Below are 18,932 nucleotides of genomic sequence, written 5' to 3' on the forward strand. Positions count from 1 at the left end.
CCTGTGCTCTGTTCCTCTGACCGATCACCCCAGCCCTCAGGCGGCTCTGTCGGGCCTCCCCATGCTGGTAACACTTATTTTACTCACTTCCTTAATACTTGCTTTAAAGAGCTTTGCTAAAATGATCACGATGAGCGCAAAGCCCTGCAGAAGCACACGACAGTACAGCATCTCTACAGCCCGTACTTCAGCAGACATATCTAAACCGCTCTCAATCACACAGCCCTTATTTTTTATTTTTTAAAGCAGGTTTCCCATTAGATTGGTTCATTAGTTTGAATTTACACATGAACTCTTGAAAAGGCAGGTTACTCATTTCAAGAGCTATGTGAAACAGTTGTGAGAAAGGCACAAAACCAGCTGAACACAGCTCTGTGCTCATGCACTCCATGCACTGCTCACCGATCCAGGCGACCAACTGGAAGGTATGGGTATCTTTTTTTTTTTTTTAGCAGATGTGCAGGAACAGCTGGCTTGGTGGTTTGCAAGTAATAGTTTTTCACTTAGGATGGTTTAGCCTCAGCACCTTCTGAAGCACCAGAGCTGCACAAGACTCCTTACACCACACACCATAATCAATACATCCCAGTGGATGCGATACTAAGGCTGTGCCTCACTAGAACAGTTACACTGTGTGATACTCTCCATACCAGAGCGCTGTTAAAATAGTAAAAATACTGCAAAAGATGGGTCATAACAAGGGTCCAACATCGACCCTTCTTACAATTCAGTTTGTACATTTAGCCCCAGATTTACTTACAATAAAATCTAGTCCTCACACAACCTCCATCCCAACTCAGAAGCCTAGAGACTACTATGAGCTGCCCTTCTGGTTTTATTTTTTTTAAAGGCATGGTACTATCTAAACCTCAGGTTTTCTTCAGCTTCAACATTGAAAGCAGATCCACACAAACCCTTTCTGAGCAAAGACAGAGGCCATGTGGAAGCTGCACCTACTGCACAGTGGTTGACTCCCAAAAACCAGTGCAAAGCCACTTGCAGAGCTCCTCGCCTCTCTCTTGTCTGCTTCCCCCCCTCTCCATGACCCCTCAGCAATAGAGAGCCAGCTGAGCTGGGCTGCTAAAGCCGCCTGGGGTCCCCCCAAAGGACCGTGCTCCCAAAAGGCACTCCCCTGACTGCAGCCTTGTGCCACAGCCCTCTTGTAGCACGTGTGTACCAGCAACAAGCCAAGACAAAGTCATGCAACAAGATTTCCTCAAGCTGGAGTCTGAGCATCCAACCCAGCAGGGATCACAGCTTACTTCTGGTGTCGTGCAGCCAGGCTGGGTGCTCCCTGTGCAATGCCAGCTCCTGGGGAATTTAAAAGCTACCCCAGCATCAGGTCTCCATCCTCCATCACGGCTCTGCTGGAGCGAGGTTGCCCTTCACCACTAAACCCACATCACCTTCCTGCCTGCTTCTCACTGACCTGGAGTACACCTCAGGTTTGCAAAACCATCTGCTGTTACCACTTTTCCGATGTAATTTGGGAGATACAACCCACCTGACACTGTATCAACAAGCAAATAAATTCATTGAGATTCCCTTGTCAAAATGCATCCTTTTGCACACATCTCCATGACATATATTCAACCGGTAGATTGCCCTTTATGTTTCACTGTAATTTGAATAATTTTCTGCAGTACTAAGGATTTTCATATTTTCCAAGTAATTTTTTTCCTGGACAATAGCAAAATGCTTGTAGCACCATGATAACAGTTGCTCCCATTTATCTGCATCCTTCAAAGACAATATTTCAATTATCTGCACTGGAAACTCTCAGCCACATCTGCTGACCAAAATGCCATGTTTGGCAACCGCTTAGCAACAAGGACTGGACTGGGAAACTGTCCCCAGAGCTATGCGCCAACTTCAAAACAGCTCCTGCTTCCACCAAATAACACTGCTATCACCTTAAATATATATGTTTTGTTTTGCCCAGGACACACAAGGCACCAGAAATAACAAGCTCCTTCGGGAGAAGGGAAACCTGGAAAGAAGCCGCCTGCTTCAGCAATCCCTCCCCAGGCTCCAGAGGGAATGTCTCCCCAACATGTGCAATACATGTTAATCCTGCACAGTGGGAGGAGGACACACCACTTGGACATAAGCACAAAACTATACTGCTCACCATGAAATGCAGCTCTTTCCGGAAAAATCTGGATGTAAAAAAATAACTCTCACTCCATGCCATCCACAAAAGCAGCAGACATCAGATTCCTTGATGAGGCCAGCAAAGGGCTGATTCAACCCCAGGAAAAACAAAACCCAGTTCTTCCTTCACGTCACCCAACCTGCACCATTCTCAGCCCTCTTCTTCCTAAGGCTCCACGCCATTGCACTCATTGATACAGGGAATTTGGGCAGTGGTGAGCCTGAGGACATTCCAACTGGTGAGTCCATCTCTGCTTCTCCTCTTCTTCCCCTCCTCACCATTCTCAGAGCCTTTTTCCTCACTATTTCCCTGACTTACTGCCCAATATGAAGAGAGAGATACTGGGCAAAACACGGGCGAGCTGGTCAAAGGTGTGCGATAAACTGCACTTAGTACACAGTTATCAACTCCACATAAATACAGAACCCACAACACACACGTTCAGAGCAGCCAGCAAATCCAAATGCCACTAAGTCGAAACACCCAAGTCCCAACAAGTGAAAACTGGAAGTTCTGCTACAGCTGTCTGACCCTTTTGCAACCAAACCTCCAAACCATAAGAACTGCTGCCAGCTTCGAGTTGAAACAGCAGTTTCGTTTCCTCCCCGCGCCATGCCTGCGCAGCGCTCACAGTGCCCTCTATGCAAAGAGCGATTGCCGAAGCCCAAGCCGCGAACAACTTCCTTTACTCAAACTGCTCCTGAAGCAACACTTTTGCAACGCCCAGAGAAGTGAACCTATTCCAACCTGGGGAGAAATTAGAAACCCCAATTTGCCATCTCGCTATTTTATATGCATCTTGACCTCATCAGGCCTGTCTGCACTGCTGGAAACCTGTGAAAGCAGCCACTGGCATTATTGTAGCGCTAAGCAAATAAAAAACATTTTTAAAGACTTTTTTCTTTTTACCGTTTTCTTTTTTTTTTTTCCTTTTTTTTTTTTTTTACCATTTTCTTTTTTTTTTTAAACTACTTCGTTTTTAGGAGCTGAAAATTTTGAGCAATCTTTTTGTCATGATGAATGGGCATTTCCAAAAGCAAGCACTGCACTTTCATAATAAATCTTGAGACAGCAGTAACATGTCTGGGTCAAAGGAGCTCTCGTGGGCAGGTACGTGATGCGCAGAGTTAACGAATTCACAGGTTTCGTTTTGAGTTTTGCCCCGTCTTCACTAGGTACAAACAAGTGCCCTAAACTGAAAATTAAAATTAATAGAGGGGCGATGGCAAGGTCATGGGACTCAAAATTGATGCATACGGAAAAAACGTTCTACTGATGAACTGTATCTATTTAGAGGACTCCAGGAAAGGCAACAGCCAGCAGAAATTTGAATAAGCGCTTGTCTGTTCACTGCTCTGTGTCAAACACAGACACATATAGAACACAGCGGCTGCTCCGTCTTCTTCAAAATCAGACCCAGAAATTGGTGCTGTTCTGGCGGCTGCCAGCACAATATGTTAACAGCAATTATTTTCTCAATATTTCTACTGATTACCTAACACACTGGTACATTTTCTCAGTGTCACTGCATGTTGCAACACACGCTGCCATCCAGTAACTTGTCTGCATTCCCTTGGTCACTTTTTACAACCATCAGATGCAAAACACAAGTAGAATGATAATGGATTGGAGAAACTGCGAGGAAAACATGTCACTTCAATGTGAGGCTTCACAGCCTGCATTTATGACATCTGAACATTCAATATAGTCACTGCTAAAACCTGGGCATTGAAAAGAATAGGAAGAACTCTGTAAGCAGCAAAAGGAAGACGCCAAGGGCTCTGTAACTGTAAATGGACTGCAGAGCTCGGACTTGCAAATACTATTCTACCATAAGCTATGTGCTACGGTCAAACACTGTAATTTGCATCTAAGTTTCCAGTGCAGCAGAATGTCTATAGATTACATAAACACAAAATAAACAGTGCTCTACCTTTTAATAAGCAATTCAATTATACATACCTAGTCCACCAGGAACTGAAAATTTACAGAAAGTCACTGGTGGCAAAACAGAGAATGAACAGAGCTAGTGACAAGAGTATAATCAGCAACAGTGATTTATAAAAAGGAATGCCAATGTCATTTCTATCAGGTATGCAAAATGCAAAAGCCTCAAAGTCTTGGCCTAGCATGAGAGAGTGAAAGAACCACTCAGCCTCCCAACCACAGCCTGCTTTCTATTTTTCAGTTACACTCCAGAGCATTTCACCATTTCTAGCTCTGTTATCAACAAGAGACATGTTCTCTCATCCTACTGAAATTGTTAGGTATCCAAAAAAACCCAAACCATAAACAGAGAAGTATTTGACTGTTTAGTAGCATACACGTATGAGGGGGTGCATCACCAGGAACACCAGGTGAATCCTATGCAATTCTGCTCTGAAAAAGCAACTGTAAAAACTGACACTGGGCTTCTTACCTCTTACTGCATTGAACACACTTCGCTGGTCAAGCCCTCTGCTCTGCTAACCACTAGCCCTGCAAGCCGTCCAAGAATCAAACTGGAGCCAAGTACAAAAAGTCAAAAGTGAAATACAACTTAGCAAACACAGACTTCTCTACTTCGTATAAATTTTTGTAGAAGCAGCAGGTTGTCATGTGGTAAATGAATCAGATGTACAAGGAAGAAGTCCTTGCCAGAGGTCTTCCCATATCAGCTCTGGAAAAAAAAAGGTAAGATAACAATACCCTGCATTTCCACTGCTTCAGGAGCCAGGACATCCTTACCTTGGCCAGGTTATATGGGAACTGACCCTCAGCGCTGAGCATTCCTGGGAGGATGTAGGGCTGCAGTCCTGTCCCAGCATGCTCCCTCCTCTGGACACGGAGGCTGAACGGATCTCTGAGCTCTCAAAAGGGTCCAGTGCAGTGTCATGTTTAAATCACCTTCTGAGGGATTTGTGTGCTGCCTTTCTTTTCTGAACAAGTGTAAAGTCTGCAAGATCCCCTGAAGTCCCTGCGGCTTCTCACTGCTGCTGTGCATGGGTCAGGGAGGGCAGAACTGAACCCATAGTTTAAGCAGCTCGCTCTCATTTTAATTTCACAGGTTTAGCACGGCTGGTGTAATTCACATGTAAAACCACAGCAGTCATCCAAATCTTTGCTGCCTGGACACTGGCTGGCTGCATTTCTGGAAATTCACGGTCATAACATATACCTATTTTTTGAGTTTCCATTAGGAACTGGTTCTGTCAGGCATGATCGCATTCACAAGAGCTCAGGAGGCAGGAAATTTTGAAAGTGTTTATGAGACTGGGCATAAATCACAGCTCTCAGGTTTTTCTCCCTTCTTCAATTAAAAAAATACATTCAGAGCAATCATTCCCCACATCTACTCCCCCCATCTCCCTCCAGAAATGATGAATCCCACTCTAGCTGTAAATTGGATCCCAGGTGTACCCATATATATTATACATATATAACAGCTACTTATGGGCATAAGGGCCCTTGCACAGTTACTGTGGAAACCAAGGTATCAAATTTCCTGGCTCTTAAGACTCTACGTTCTCAACCCTAATATGCATTTACCTTGAATAAACCACTTCTGCACTCTCCAGCCCAGAAACATCCCTTAGTAGACTGGGTTTGGGTTCATCTTTAGGAGGCTCCCCCCAATCCGCTCTCAACATCCCAGGAACACAGGGTTGCCTCCAATCCCGCACAATCCACGTGTGGGAGCAGAGTACAGGAGGAAAGCATCCTTCTGCAGGCAGAGGCTGACCTGCTCCTGCACAGCACAGCTCCAAGGGGCACCAACTGCTCCTGGGGCAACCACTGCAGGTACTGCTGGCAGAGAAACCTCCTGGAGCTCCTCCCGCTGCCTGGACAGCATCGGGGCACTGCTTACTCTCACAGGAGCTCGTGACAACTAAAGACCGAACTTGGCTCTGTAAGAAAGGGGAATCATTTACCAACTACTGAAACACAGCCCAGTCTGGATGGGGATGCAGCAGCGTGGAGCAGCACAAGACACGATGCAGTGTCTTGAGGACAGTGTCATCACATCCTGCTAAAGCTCCGGAGGGACAATGTGACACTTCAACATAAATTTCTTCCAGTTCTGGCTGTGACCACACAAGAACCCGAAGATACTTCAATGCGAAGTGCAAATTCAGCCCAGATGTAACCTCAGGGACTTCAGCAGAGCTCACTGTAAGGCTGAGCCTGACTCACCTCGTCTACGCGTAAGCACAGCTCAGAAATTCTCCCTGGGTAACTGTGAGAGGATCTGCTGCATACACACAGCTTGTCACAGGGATGCCGATGCTGTCCTGTAAAAGGCACCTCAGCATCCAGCACAGCATTAAAAACATTCACAACAGCCCAGCAGGACACCGAGGGGTTCTCGTGAGGGCAGTGGCTTTTGGGGTCTCTAGGGATGCTGTGTATGGTGCAACTTCCAGTCTGCTCCCCAAGCCGTCTGCTAAAATTCACAGCAAGCAGCAGGAGAACTGCTCTCACCTCATTCATGTTTCAGGATCTTTTTTTTTATTATTATGTTTGGCATTTTTAAGGCACCCCTCCCAGCACAGTAACTAGGTGCTTACACAAACTACCAGGAAGACAGGAGTCTGTTGATCCCTCAATCAAAAAGTACTTTTGTACTTACAAATCTGGAAAAATACCATTGTCAATCATACGGCCTTCCTATCACATACTGGCTATGCACACAAACCAAAAGGTTCATAAGCTGAAACATGAAAGGCATCATCAATATACAACAAAGTGACTTGTTACAATCTTGTCACCCTCCCCAGCGCACACAGGCAGGGCCTCTTCCTGTAACAAGCCAAGCAAAAACAAGACCTGGCTCAAATGGGATGTCAAAAACGTCAAACTGTACTTACTTAACCTTTGCACTTCTGAAACAGCAAAGATCCTGTGAAAATGAAATTATTACAATTCTTTCCTTGTTATCTCTCAGGAACATAGGAAGGAAAGTTTGTACACTGCTACTCTCAAAAATTTTCCTAAAATAAAACAATGCAGCTCAGCTATTTTCCTTCCTCGCCATCTTCTAGTTTCTTGAAGAATCCCTCTCTGTCTTGTCTTCCTGGCTGGCAGGTTGTGCTATTTGTAAAGGATCCTTTTTCTCCTCTTACCTCGTACTGCCCACATCCCACTCTGTTCCACCTCTCAGCGCTCGTCCCTTGGCTAAGCTTAGCAGGACTTTCTCTGCAGATCATAATCACTGCTCTGAGATTAGCTGGAGTTAGGTGTTGCAGACAGATGCACAGCCCTTCCTCTTCCACACCCAAACTCCCCGCCAAGCTCTGGCTTAGGAGTATCATACCGGATCTTGAAATCAAACTCCGGGGTCTTGCATGATAAATCAGAACAATTGCTGGGGCTTGGCTGTACCTCCTTTACTTATGGCAAGTCTGGGGTGGTTAACTTGCCTGACGATTTGACAGCGCTTCACCTATAGAATAAATGTTACTGTATTAGCAATCATTGACAATAAATGTGCTTGTTTTGATGGGAAACAGGAGTAGGTCCTTGAAAAGCACCTACTGTCTCAGGAAAAACTTCCCTGCAACTCTGTTGGCATCCTCATGAACGCTGAGATTTTCCCAGCTAGAGCACCCACCCAAAGAGAGCTGGCCTGGGGCTGCTCCGACCCTTGAAGAGCCAAATATGAAGTAAATAAGAAGTTCAAACTCTCTGCCCTTTATTGCTTCCTTATGATACTTACTGAACCCTCCCGACATTAATACATCGTTTCTCCTCTGCACCCCACGCCACACAGTCACTAGAAATATTCGGGTCTGCCTTCCCCCTGTTTTGCTGGAGGATTCTCTGAAGGACTGAAAGTTGAATAGCGGTATCACAATAGGCTGAAGCCGGAGGTTCAGTTTTCCAGCCCTTAGACAGTCTCAATGCCCCTCTCTAACTCAGTTGGAAAGCTGCAGCTCAAATTTCAGCCTATGTTAAGTCACTGTTCAGCTCTGCTCCTTCAGCAAAAGAGAGGGAAGGCAGGAGAGCCTTTTTCTAAAGTAAAAAACTGGGAGGGGGGAGAAGGGCGGGGGAAGGAAGCAAAAACACATGGAGATCGTTTTTTGTGCATCAGAAGGAGCAATGAAAGGAGCAGGCAACTTTTCAAACATGCCAGAATAGCTTAGTGTGATTTGTAACTAAGAGGAGGGTTGAATAAACAGTTCCAACAACAAACATCAAACTTTTCTGGGGGGAGGAGACAATTAAGGCAGCAATGACCTGCACGGAGACCCTACTACCACCTTTCTGACTTCTGCAGAGGATGCAGGCAACTGTATCATTTTGTATCACAGAACCATCGATGTGAACTTCTGACACCAGCATCTCATTAAGGGGAAACAAAGACTTAACATGGGCTTCAACGTCAGCACGCTGCTGCCCCATATCACAACCTACAAATGTAACATCCCAGCCAGTCCCCCAATGCTGATCTCAGCTACAGAAAGTGCCTGACCCCACATACCACGCTGGCATTCATCCATCTTCCTAAACATGCTCAGAATTGGCTGCAACCCACTTGCACAAGAGCAAGGACAGGAGACACAAGCCCAGAATGGCAAGGAGATGAGGGATGCCTCCCTCATTTTTTTTTAGACAAATTAAGAGTATCCCCTCTTACCCCGCCAGATAGAGCTCAAGGAATCAAAACTCCATTCCTAATTAATACATCATTAGGTCCCACCAGCCAGGGAGTTGCCTCCCAAGAGGGGAGCCTGGGCCAGCCTAGATGATGAATGAGATCTCAAACAGCTGAACTGTTTCAAAGGCTAAACTGGCAATTGCAAGGACAAGCAGGTTTGGAAAGGCATGTAGAAAAAAACAAAATATCCAGTACAGTTACAATGGTTTTTTTTTTTCTGTTTAGCACTGAGACCTGCACTATGTTATTGCTGCAGCGCTTTTCCTCCAGTCAAGCGCTCCGCAAAGCCTGTAGCTACAGGAGCAGCTCCTCCTCTCCTGAAATGCAGCCACTTCTCAGGTAAAAACTTCGTAACTGCAGATCACTGGAGGGAAATCCATTCTGCCAGCTTAACCCCAGCATACTTTCATGAGTAAATGAAATTGATCTACTACACTTGGGACATTTACACAAGAGTAGCCCTCTTGGATGGTTGAGGTCTCCTTACTGCAGAGTTCTTGCACACCAGGTACAGCAGTTTCATTTGCTTGCATGACTATTAAAAACACTGAGGAGAAAGGGTCTGGCATTTGCAAAGATCTGTATTTTGATCATTCCTTGACACAGCAGAATAGGATCAACACATCCACTGCAATGATACCCACTTTTGTTGCAACAGACCTCCCAAACAGACATGCCACGCAACGTAATTTCTCTGTCTGCTGGCACCATTCCACACCGTTAAGCTCTCGCTGTCCCTTCAGCCACAAATGCCCCAGCAGAGGCAGCAAGCTCCGCTCTATTATTGGAAGACTCGGTGGAGCACATCCCCCACAAGCCAACCACCTCCCCCTTTCAACTGAGCAAAGCGAGTATTAAAACCCAGCAACTGTCTCCCGTTCAAACCAGATGGCATAAATAGCTGGAGAGCTATCAAACAAAGTATACATTCAACACTTCAGCATAACATGAATGCCCCGTTAAGCAAGTGTGTGCATACATATACACCCATGCTCAGGGACCAATGCAACAGCAGAAAGTGCTCGATTAACTCCTCTAGTGGCTTAAGTGTCTATCGACACTCAGGACATTCACACAGCATGAGCACTGGCCAAACTTCCGTGGCTTGTGCAGTCCTTGAGCTCTCCTGAAGCTATAAATTGCAGCAGGCTGCTATTATAAACAAGGAAAGCTGGAGACTGGCAAGTTGATTAAGACCATCACTTTGTGTCACGTCTAACTCATTTACAGCTGCCTTGAGTAAAAGAAAAAGCCACCAGAAAGCCTACGCTCTAACGACACTAAAACAAAAGTGCAATTCCCTGCCCTGTCCAGCTAGGGACATGCATGGAGCTCTCCAGCTCACTCACCTCGTCCATTTTTTCTGATGTTGGAGTCTGGTCACCAGGCACCATTTCTTTAGCGTCTGAGGTCTCAACTTTGGAGGTCCTGCTCAGCTGATCAATGGGAGTCATGCTGGCCTCCGACGTCCCGCGGGAATTCTGACTCAGAGAAGCTGTCCCAGGGATGGGCTCATCATCGTCAGAGTCAGGTAATGGCGTCGGGCTAATGTCCTCCAAACCTGTGCTGGAAGGGCGTGAGGAAGGCGTCTGACCTCTGTAACCTGGCTGAGAGTTTGAACCGTACATTGGGATGGGAGAGAGCTGGGACGAAGAAGAGGAAATAGGGCTACCTTCCATTCGGATCTCGTTATCCGAGTCATGCTCGTTAAGAAAGGGTAACTTTGTTCTCTGCTCTTTTAAGAGCATCTCAATCCTTGAGTCTAAACTGTTATGCTGCATTTCAGACTCCATGGTGGGGGTGCCAGGGGTCTCGCTTCTCTCTGGAGTCTGAGAGAAGGATGCTGTGCTCGGTTCAGGAACAGAGTTCGAATCGGGCAAGGGTGGAGGTTCCTCCTGCTTCTCCTTCACTGGGACAAAATCGATGTTGGTGGCAGCGCTGCTTTCCACAACCATCTCAGTGGGAGGTGGCGCAGGTCTTCGGTACTCTGTTTCCCTGGAAGTTTGGGGAAACTGCTGCTCATCAGACTGGGGAAATACAGCTGGTGCTTGGTAGGGAGAGAAAGCAGATTTGTAGCTCGAAGAACTAGAGTGGCTCAGGGGAGGAGTGTGAGAGAACTGAACTGGCTCTTGCTGATGGGATTTGTATGTACTAAACTGATGCTCCGTCCCTCGGTAAACACCTGCCGAGTTATGAACATAGTGATGTCCCGGTCGACGGTTGTAGGCATCTGTAAATTTTGTTTCATGTCTCCTGGGTTTGTACCCACTGTCCTGCCCAAAATGGTACACAGGTGTTGTCTGACGGCTAGAATAGCTGGAATCTTGGGAAAATGGTGTCCCTAACCGTGGGGTGTGAGGTGTTCCTTGGGACTGTGGGGTAAATTGGCTGTATGAGTTTGGGGTGTCTTGCCGACAGCTGGAATAGGCCGTGTCATGGGAAAACGGCGTGCTACTGTTCGGGGTAACAGATGATCCCGCAGAAGAAAGGTTACTGTCTTTCAGGCGCTTCAGGGAATCCGTCAACTACAAAAACAGAAGAGAGAAAAGCACCTAAACACACACCTTAAAAAATATATTTGTCTAATCCACTTGGTTTTCAGAGGAGTTGAGTACCCAGTAGCATGCACTGATTTCCATGGCAAAAAAAAATAGGTTACAGCATCCCTGAAAACACAAACCATTATCCATTATTAACAGTTCCCTTTGATTTAAAAGAAAAAGGCAAGCAAAAAGGAACTTGTCTATTAGAAGAGGAAGAAGAAAGCAGATATAACAGTATTCCTTCTAAGCTATTCCCAAGAGCATCAGGTGAACAGGAGACTTGCACAATACTTTTAACTAAGAGCTCAATTTCTATCAACTACGTAAGGCTTGCCTAAATTGCGAATAGGAAAGAAAATTAAGAAAACTCCAAGATACGAAGTTCCCAATTTTTTTTGTGAACAAACCAAAACATACACATCAGCAAACTGCCAGCCTGCAACCAAACCTATGCAGCAGGGCTTTGTGTTGGTCCAGCTGAGGGAGCTGACCTACCACCCTCTCTACCAAACATTCATCTGTAACAATAAGGGAGAAGACTACAGGTATAAAAGGCACAAAAAGTTCTCAACTGCCAGAAACACCTTTTTAAACCCCTTCCCAAAGACAAACGCTCAGGTAGAGCGCTACTGATTATGGCATTTGAAACTGAAACCCTACAAGTCTACAGAGCAGCCAAGTAATTGCTCTGCACCTCACTTCACAGGCACATTCAGGGGGTTTCTAGGAGCAACCCTGTTCCAATTCAGACTCTGCTGAGTCATAACAGTGCCACACTAATCATCAGCGCCAGAATCAATTTTCCATAATGCAAAGCAAGAGCTCAGTGAGCATCCTCCTGGTAGCAAGAGAGGCAGGACGGAGCTCCAACACCCCAGAAGCACACCAGGATAGCAAACTGGTGAGACTACAGGCTGGCTGCTCCTCTCCCAAATACAGGCAGGTAGAGAGACCCTTAAAATGACCTGCTTGTAACATGCCAGCACCATCAAACTCAAGCTGAGCTCTCACCTGCCTGCTACACTCACACACCTCTCACCCACTCAATAGTGTGGATTTGTTCTTGGTGTGACCCCCTAGAGACCATGGCCACATAGACATCAGGAAAGTTTCTTCCTCAACTGTTCTAAAACCCATAGAAAGGGTCGGGAACCAGCCATGTGCTTCCTGCTAAAATCAACACCTCTGCACCTTTGGAGTAGATGTGATGTGGACTGTTTTTCAGTGGGGTTTGGATATGGTCTGGAGGCAGGGATTGTGGCTCACAGAACTGTCAGGTCTTTGCTGCTCTGCATGAGGGGGAAGGCAAATGCCAGGGGTATTTTACTAAACTACAACAGCAAACAAGAAACAAGTTTGTTGGTAGATTCTAGTGACAAGAACATGATGCAAACAGTTAAAGTTATCCACAAAGCAATAATTTCAGTGGCAACTGGGGGAAAAAAATCATTTCAAGATAATAATATAATGCATGAACACAATATCTAGAGAAACAATCTTAAAGATAATTACAGCAGGGACTACTTTCGGGGATACCATCAATTAAGTTTTTTGCCGTTAACCCTGACAAAGGAGTAAGAACTAATCTGTCCATTTTTATTTGAGATGTGTAACCAGCAGAAATGAAAAGCCATGCCCTGCTCATAGCAGGGCTCCCAACAAAATCATTACTTGCCTCCCTCCAAGCGTTTAAAAACACCTTCCTGGGAGGTAAGGAAGAATTGGCCTCTCTATGATTTTGTTAAAAGGATACTGAAGTTTTGCCTTGTTGCTATTGGAGTGGTTGGTGGGAGAAGAAGAGAATTTTATTTTTTCAGATCAATGGGATTTTCATGTTCAACGTACTGCTCTTACCTGTCCTGAAAACATCTGATCACAGAATTAATGAAAAGATGGCATTTTAAGAAGTCATAAGAGTGCAGAGAAGTAGAGAGAAGGACAAAAAAAGAAATCTCTGCCAAATCTCTTTCAAATTTGATGCCTTAAAGTGGGTTCCTAAGCCACAATCAGGAGCCAAAGTACATTTAGACAAGCCAAGGGGGCTGACAACTTCACACAAACAGGCTTCACTTCCCTCTTGTCCTCGCATCCCAGCGGGGTTCGCAGGGCAGCAGGTAACTGTACAAAGCCATTTAAAGAATCGTACGTTAAATATCGAGGGACCCCCGGAAGCCCTCAGGAATTCTGTCCACTGCTTCTATTAACAACTGATTCTAGTGACTAATTAAGATTCTAGAAAATTGATGCCACTATTCAAGATCAGACACCTTCCATCTTTTAGCCTTTAAACAAGGCTGAAGAACGTACACGCTAAGGATTACATACTGCAGACGTTAGGCCAAATGTACCATTGTAAATCATTCTCCCTGACTTCAAGGGAGTAATCTCATCTCAGGGACAGATCTGATCCAGTCCTAACTGCAGGAATTTCTACTGCTAACAGGGCACATACTGTTGGTTCTGTAGGCATTTCTCAGTCAGAAAGACAAAAAGCACTTACCATGCCATGCAGACACCGGCATACAGATTAGCCACATGCACTGCATTCGCAGAGAGTTACATTTGCTATGGCAATTATGAGCAAATTATGTTTAAATGTGTATTAGTGACATCCACTGAAACTATGGCCTGACCAAAAAAAAGGCAGCTAAATTAAAAGTGTTAAAACGCTAATGTTAATGATGCATTTGTTTGGAATTTTCTAGAAAGTTATTCTTAAAAAAAAAGGAAAGCAAACATACCTGGAGAGTTTCATTCACAGTTGGCGATACATCCTGTTCGGTGCCTACAGGAAGGGTCTGAGGAGTGTAAAGACCATTAACAAGCAGTTCATAGAATCGCATGCGGGTTTCACCTGCACGGACCACAATGGAAGAGTTGATTAAACATAAATAACACAATCTATGTAAAAATACATATTCTTGACACTCGCACAACCCTGCTACCGCTCCCAGCCCACTGCGTCCGTGGAACAGAGGAGCAGGTATCACCTCTGAGGCTCACAGGGATCATTTTTAAACAATCTGCTCGGCAAGTGAAGTCAGACACCCCATCCTCCAGCCAAGTTAAGGAGGTTTCTAAATCCTTTTTCCTCTTCTCAGCCTGCTTGGCAGCTCTGCTCTTTACCATGCTTTCTGGAGAGCAGCAGTTTCCCTCCTTTCCAAAGTGCCAAGCAAATAGCTTGCAGATATGAGAAGTGAAACTCTCACCCAAGGGACAAGCCTCTGCCAACACCCAGAGCCACTTCAGAAAGCTCTCTCAACACACCTTGCTAGTAGAAACTGGCTGTTATTAATGCAAACACAATGCATGGGAATGCCGAGGACAAAACCGTTAACACGGACTAATCCTTCCCTCTGCCCCCCAAGTTTAAGGTGTGCTCAGTGGCATCCTTCAAAGAACAAAAGCCATAGAAGCAAACTGTCCCATCTATTGTCACAGACCTTAGCCTTCTCATCCCTAAATTCTACAAAGACCCAGTTTCTTAATATTGGATTTTTCATTACTACAAAACCACAATCCTACTTATTTCACAGTCCATACAAAATCTGTCATCAGCTTCAAAGACAACAGAATCAGACCCCAAAACTGTCTGAATTTTGCTCTGAAAGATAAAGAATACACAGAAAAATGGACAGACCCAGCACCTGAGACCAAAAAATTAAGTCAGGCAAGATCTCCCCCAAAACTACTTTCATGAGGAAATCTTGCAGGATCAAACTCCAAACTCCCTGTGAATCACTGTGCAATTTGAAAGCAAAGCACCCCTTAGCATGATTCTGTGTACTAGAAAAGACTCGTTTATCTTGAATAAATGCTGCAGATGAGGTTATTTGGTTATCAAATCTCATTTCACAAAGTCTTGAGCCACATCCTCAACTACATGAACTGTTTTAGTTCAACTAAAGTCATGACAAAATAGATCTCTTCACTACAAGAGCTTGAAGAGATGCTTGAAATATTAACACACACCGCCCCCACATAAGACTACAATGCCGTGGATATGGAAGTGTTAGGCTTACTTTAAAACTTGTTTTTAAATAAATACAGAGTAATTGTTAGAAAGTTTCATAATTCCTCCTGGATCCTCAATATAATGCAGTAAAAGTTACAATTTCATTTTCAAAGAGGTTTATGAATGTGAAATGATTCCTACCTATTTCTCTACGGACAGGTAATTATGAAGTGTGTCCATTCTGTAGATGGATAAACTGAGGCAAAGAAGTTGCTTTAAACTAGCCCGTCTTAGATAAGGAGACTGGATTTATTAGTTCCAGATTCCCAGGCCTGTGCTCTGGCCAGACATAAAACAACATTTTTGCTCCTAGTATTTATTTTGCTAGACTCTGAAAATCAAGTTTTTAACCAACTTTTCATTCTCTTGAAAAGCTGAATACAAGAAAGAAATGTTGGAAACTGTATGTATGTATTTTAAGAATGTCCTAACCTGCTAATGCTATTTCAGGAATAACATTTTTACTTGATTCTGACAGATTATAGCACACTGACAGTCTTACTCTTTTAGAATGACAGAGATGCAAGTGGGGTAAAAAAATACGTTAGAAGCGTACAGCTGGCAAACAAAACAAAAATGCAATCTGAAACTAAGACTTCAATGTTTTCTCCCAAGAAACAGAAGCATAAAATCCCCTCATTTCCCTGATGCGCAGCTAACTTTCTTGAACAGCTGCCTGTTCAAGACTTGCGGAGTAGTTTATAAACCGAGGAGGACAAGTAGGAATCGGTACAATCAGCTTGTTTAAAATGCCTCTCAATAAGACGTCCACCACTTATGAGCCTGTTTTAGCTTACATTATTAAACCTACAGATGGTTAATTTGTTCTTAAATGTAATTTTTACCTTCAAATTTCAAAGCAAACAGAAGAAGGAGCCTGCCTGTAAAAATTAATGATACTAGAATTTCAAAGTATACATATGTAAGGTCAAGCTTTGCTCACAATAGGAAACATTACACTACTACTGTGATTTTTCTTCCAACAGTGATCAGTAATGTCAATAAACCTCCTACTATACCCTCTTACCACATGTGGCACACCAACTGCTGTATAGCTTGTGCACTAAATTGTTGAAACCTTTTAATACAGTACAAAAATACCAACATTTTTAAGAAAATGGTGTTAACAATGTCCTCTTCCTAAGAAAGAGTGCAGCAAATCAGTTTTAAACTAGAAATGCCATGTTTGGAATGAAGTACAAGCAACAACTGATCTACACCTCCTCAGCTTTAGACATTTTCTAAAATTTGGGCACATTTTAGCAAAGCCCTTCACTAACACGCTTAGAGGCAAGAGAAAAGACAAAGCGGTGAAATGCAATGCTTTCATACTTCCAGAAACTTTACTGGGCTCCCTAGGGCTCGGCTCTGGGGCTGAGAGCGGGTCACCTCTAGGACTCGCCGCTCCTGTCGCTTTAAGAGACAGTCTCACACTTACACACTCGCATACACACTGACAAGTGCTGCATGTGCACTCTTTTGCTGCCAGCCTCGAGTTTGCTCCTAAGTATCAATGAAATGCCAGGCACGCAGAGGACAGCACCCAGCCCCGCTGCCACCGTCAGAATCCAGAGATTTGGGTTCCAGGAACCCCCAAGGTTTGCTCCAAAATGACAAGATTGCAAAAGCCAAGTGCCATGGAGTCCGGTAGCCCCGGGATGTGGCCGAGCCTGGGATATGGAGATGGGGGGCACGGGAGGTTTCGGAGGGCAGAGAGCAGGGGACGGGGCAGGGTACAGGCAGGGGACGGGCAGGATGGCAGCATTTTGCAAATTACAGGGCTGTCTCCTAGCAACAGACAACACATTTGGCTCCACGTGACTTGCAAAGGCCCCAGAAACCAGACCGGCTCGCAGGGGGACAGGAGCACCCCCTTCGTATTTTTTATCGCCAAGCCCTTGCGCTCTGCAACAGCCTCTCGTTTTAGGAGGGGCACGGGCAGGGGCACTGCAAACCACAAACGCGAGAGGTCGAAATGTACCCCTCTCACCTTTCGTATCCAGCTCCACGTGGATGATGTTGCCCATGACAGAGGTGTTGTGAAGGTGCTGGACAGCCTCCCGGGCACCCTTGACAGTGGCAAAGATCACTTTGGCGATGCCCAGGTGCTTCTTGTTCTTAGGGTTGTAGAGAATCTCCACCTCTTCCACTTCACCATATTTCTTGCACATGTCGGTCAAAAAGTTTTCACGAATGTTGTCGTTCAGCTTGGCAAAGGTGACCTGCTTGGGAGGCACTGGCCCCACGTAAAATTCATCAATCTGGAAACGGGCACAAGGTCGGGGAGCGATAAAAATAATTGTCATTGTTAACGAGCTGGGGGGGGCATAAGGATGGCACGGGAGGGAGAGGGTTAAAGCATCCTGCAAACTTTGGGGAAAGAAAACTGCCTCCGAGGCTCTGGGATGAACCCTGGAGCTGAGCAAAGTCTCTGCCGCTGCAGTCATTCATTGAAATCGGCTCCTTTCTGGGCTACAAATACGTATTTCGAGCAGTACTGTCAGCAGAGAGCCCCCCTCCGCCGCCCCCCACCAAAGAAGCCCCCAAGACCCAGCTCCAAAACCTTCAAGTGATCTCGTTAGACAGACGCATTGATTTCTCGTTATCTTTATAGAAGAGGATTATTGTTAAACAGTTTGCCAAATAATAATGTTAATAGGAATACGACTGTCATTTAAACGGTCCATTAAACTATTTGGAACTGAAGCTTCACTCCCAGATAAACAAGAATACAGAGCTAAACCCAAAAGCCAGGGTAGTACCTTGAATTTGGGGACAGACAGCTCCAACTCCTTAGTTTTGGTCCATATTCGCCCTATTCTGGGATCCCTGACACAATCCACAGGAGCGATTCCCGAGTTCTGGGAGGAGGAGGAGGAGGAGGAGGAGGAGGAGGAGGAGAGAAAGCACAAGAACAGCAATAACAAGGCTTGAAATTTAAGACACAAATAAAAGAAAAAATAAACCCCAAGGAAGCACGGGTTGTCTCAGGGAAAGGGAAAAGTGCACACACACACACACACATACACACACGTGTCAAATTGCAATACTGCTGGGAAATGCACACAGATTGGAAACACAGAAATAAAGCCGCAGGTTTGGGCTCCTTCTTGGGCTCCTGACAGTTGAATACACAGTGTCAGGTGGCGGCAACTTTGGTGGCTGTGTGTGTCCCCCCCAGACCCCTCTCCCACACACATGTGCTACGGTAGGGATTACCACGACCCGGAGGGACCCCCCCTGCCCCCAAAACGCCGGTAAAACGGAGACGGGGGCGGGGGGGCACAACACAATGGGGGAAACCCACGACCCCCCTACTCACAGGCATGCTGAAATGTTGCCCATCGTAACGGTAGAGTTTGTGCTGTCCTTTTTTCAGGGCCGGGTCAATAATCAACTTGTAACTTCTCCAATGGTGATTTCTTTTCTCGACTGAAGTGCTGGCTTGCGTGCTGTTCTCCATTCCGTTGATCCAACCTGGACGAGTAGGGGAGAGGAAGGGGGGGGAAAAAAAAAATCCACACACGGAAAACCATGAAGTTAAAAAAAAATATTCATCAAAGAAGACCTCTTCGTTTCGTT

General features: G+C 45.3%; 1 protein-coding gene across 1 annotated transcript in view; it reads right to left on the bottom strand.

The window, feature by feature from the left end:
- The window catches only part of SETD1B (SET domain containing 1B), a 49,309-nt gene extending 30,450 nt beyond the window's left edge, over positions 1–18,859 (bottom strand). The window contains exons 1-5 of the mRNA XM_009707147.1: positions 18,673–18,859; positions 18,113–18,211; positions 17,341–17,611; positions 14,077–14,189; positions 10,142–11,317 (exon numbers count right to left, since the gene is read on the bottom strand). Of these exons, the coding sequence (XP_009705449.1) occupies positions 10,142–11,317; positions 14,077–14,189; positions 17,341–17,611; positions 18,113–18,211; positions 18,673–18,813 (1,800 nt within the window). The 5' untranslated portion in view covers positions 18,814–18,859. The remainder of the gene's footprint in view (positions 1–10,141; positions 11,318–14,076; positions 14,190–17,340; positions 17,612–18,112; positions 18,212–18,672) is intronic.
- Positions 18,860–18,932: the final 73 nt, after the last annotated feature.

This window comes from Cariama cristata, unplaced genomic scaffold (assembly GCF_000690535.1).
Source record: "Cariama cristata isolate BGI_N322 unplaced genomic scaffold, ASM69053v1 scaffold22219, whole genome shotgun sequence".
Taxonomy (NCBI): domain Eukaryota; kingdom Metazoa; phylum Chordata; class Aves; order Cariamiformes; family Cariamidae; genus Cariama; species Cariama cristata.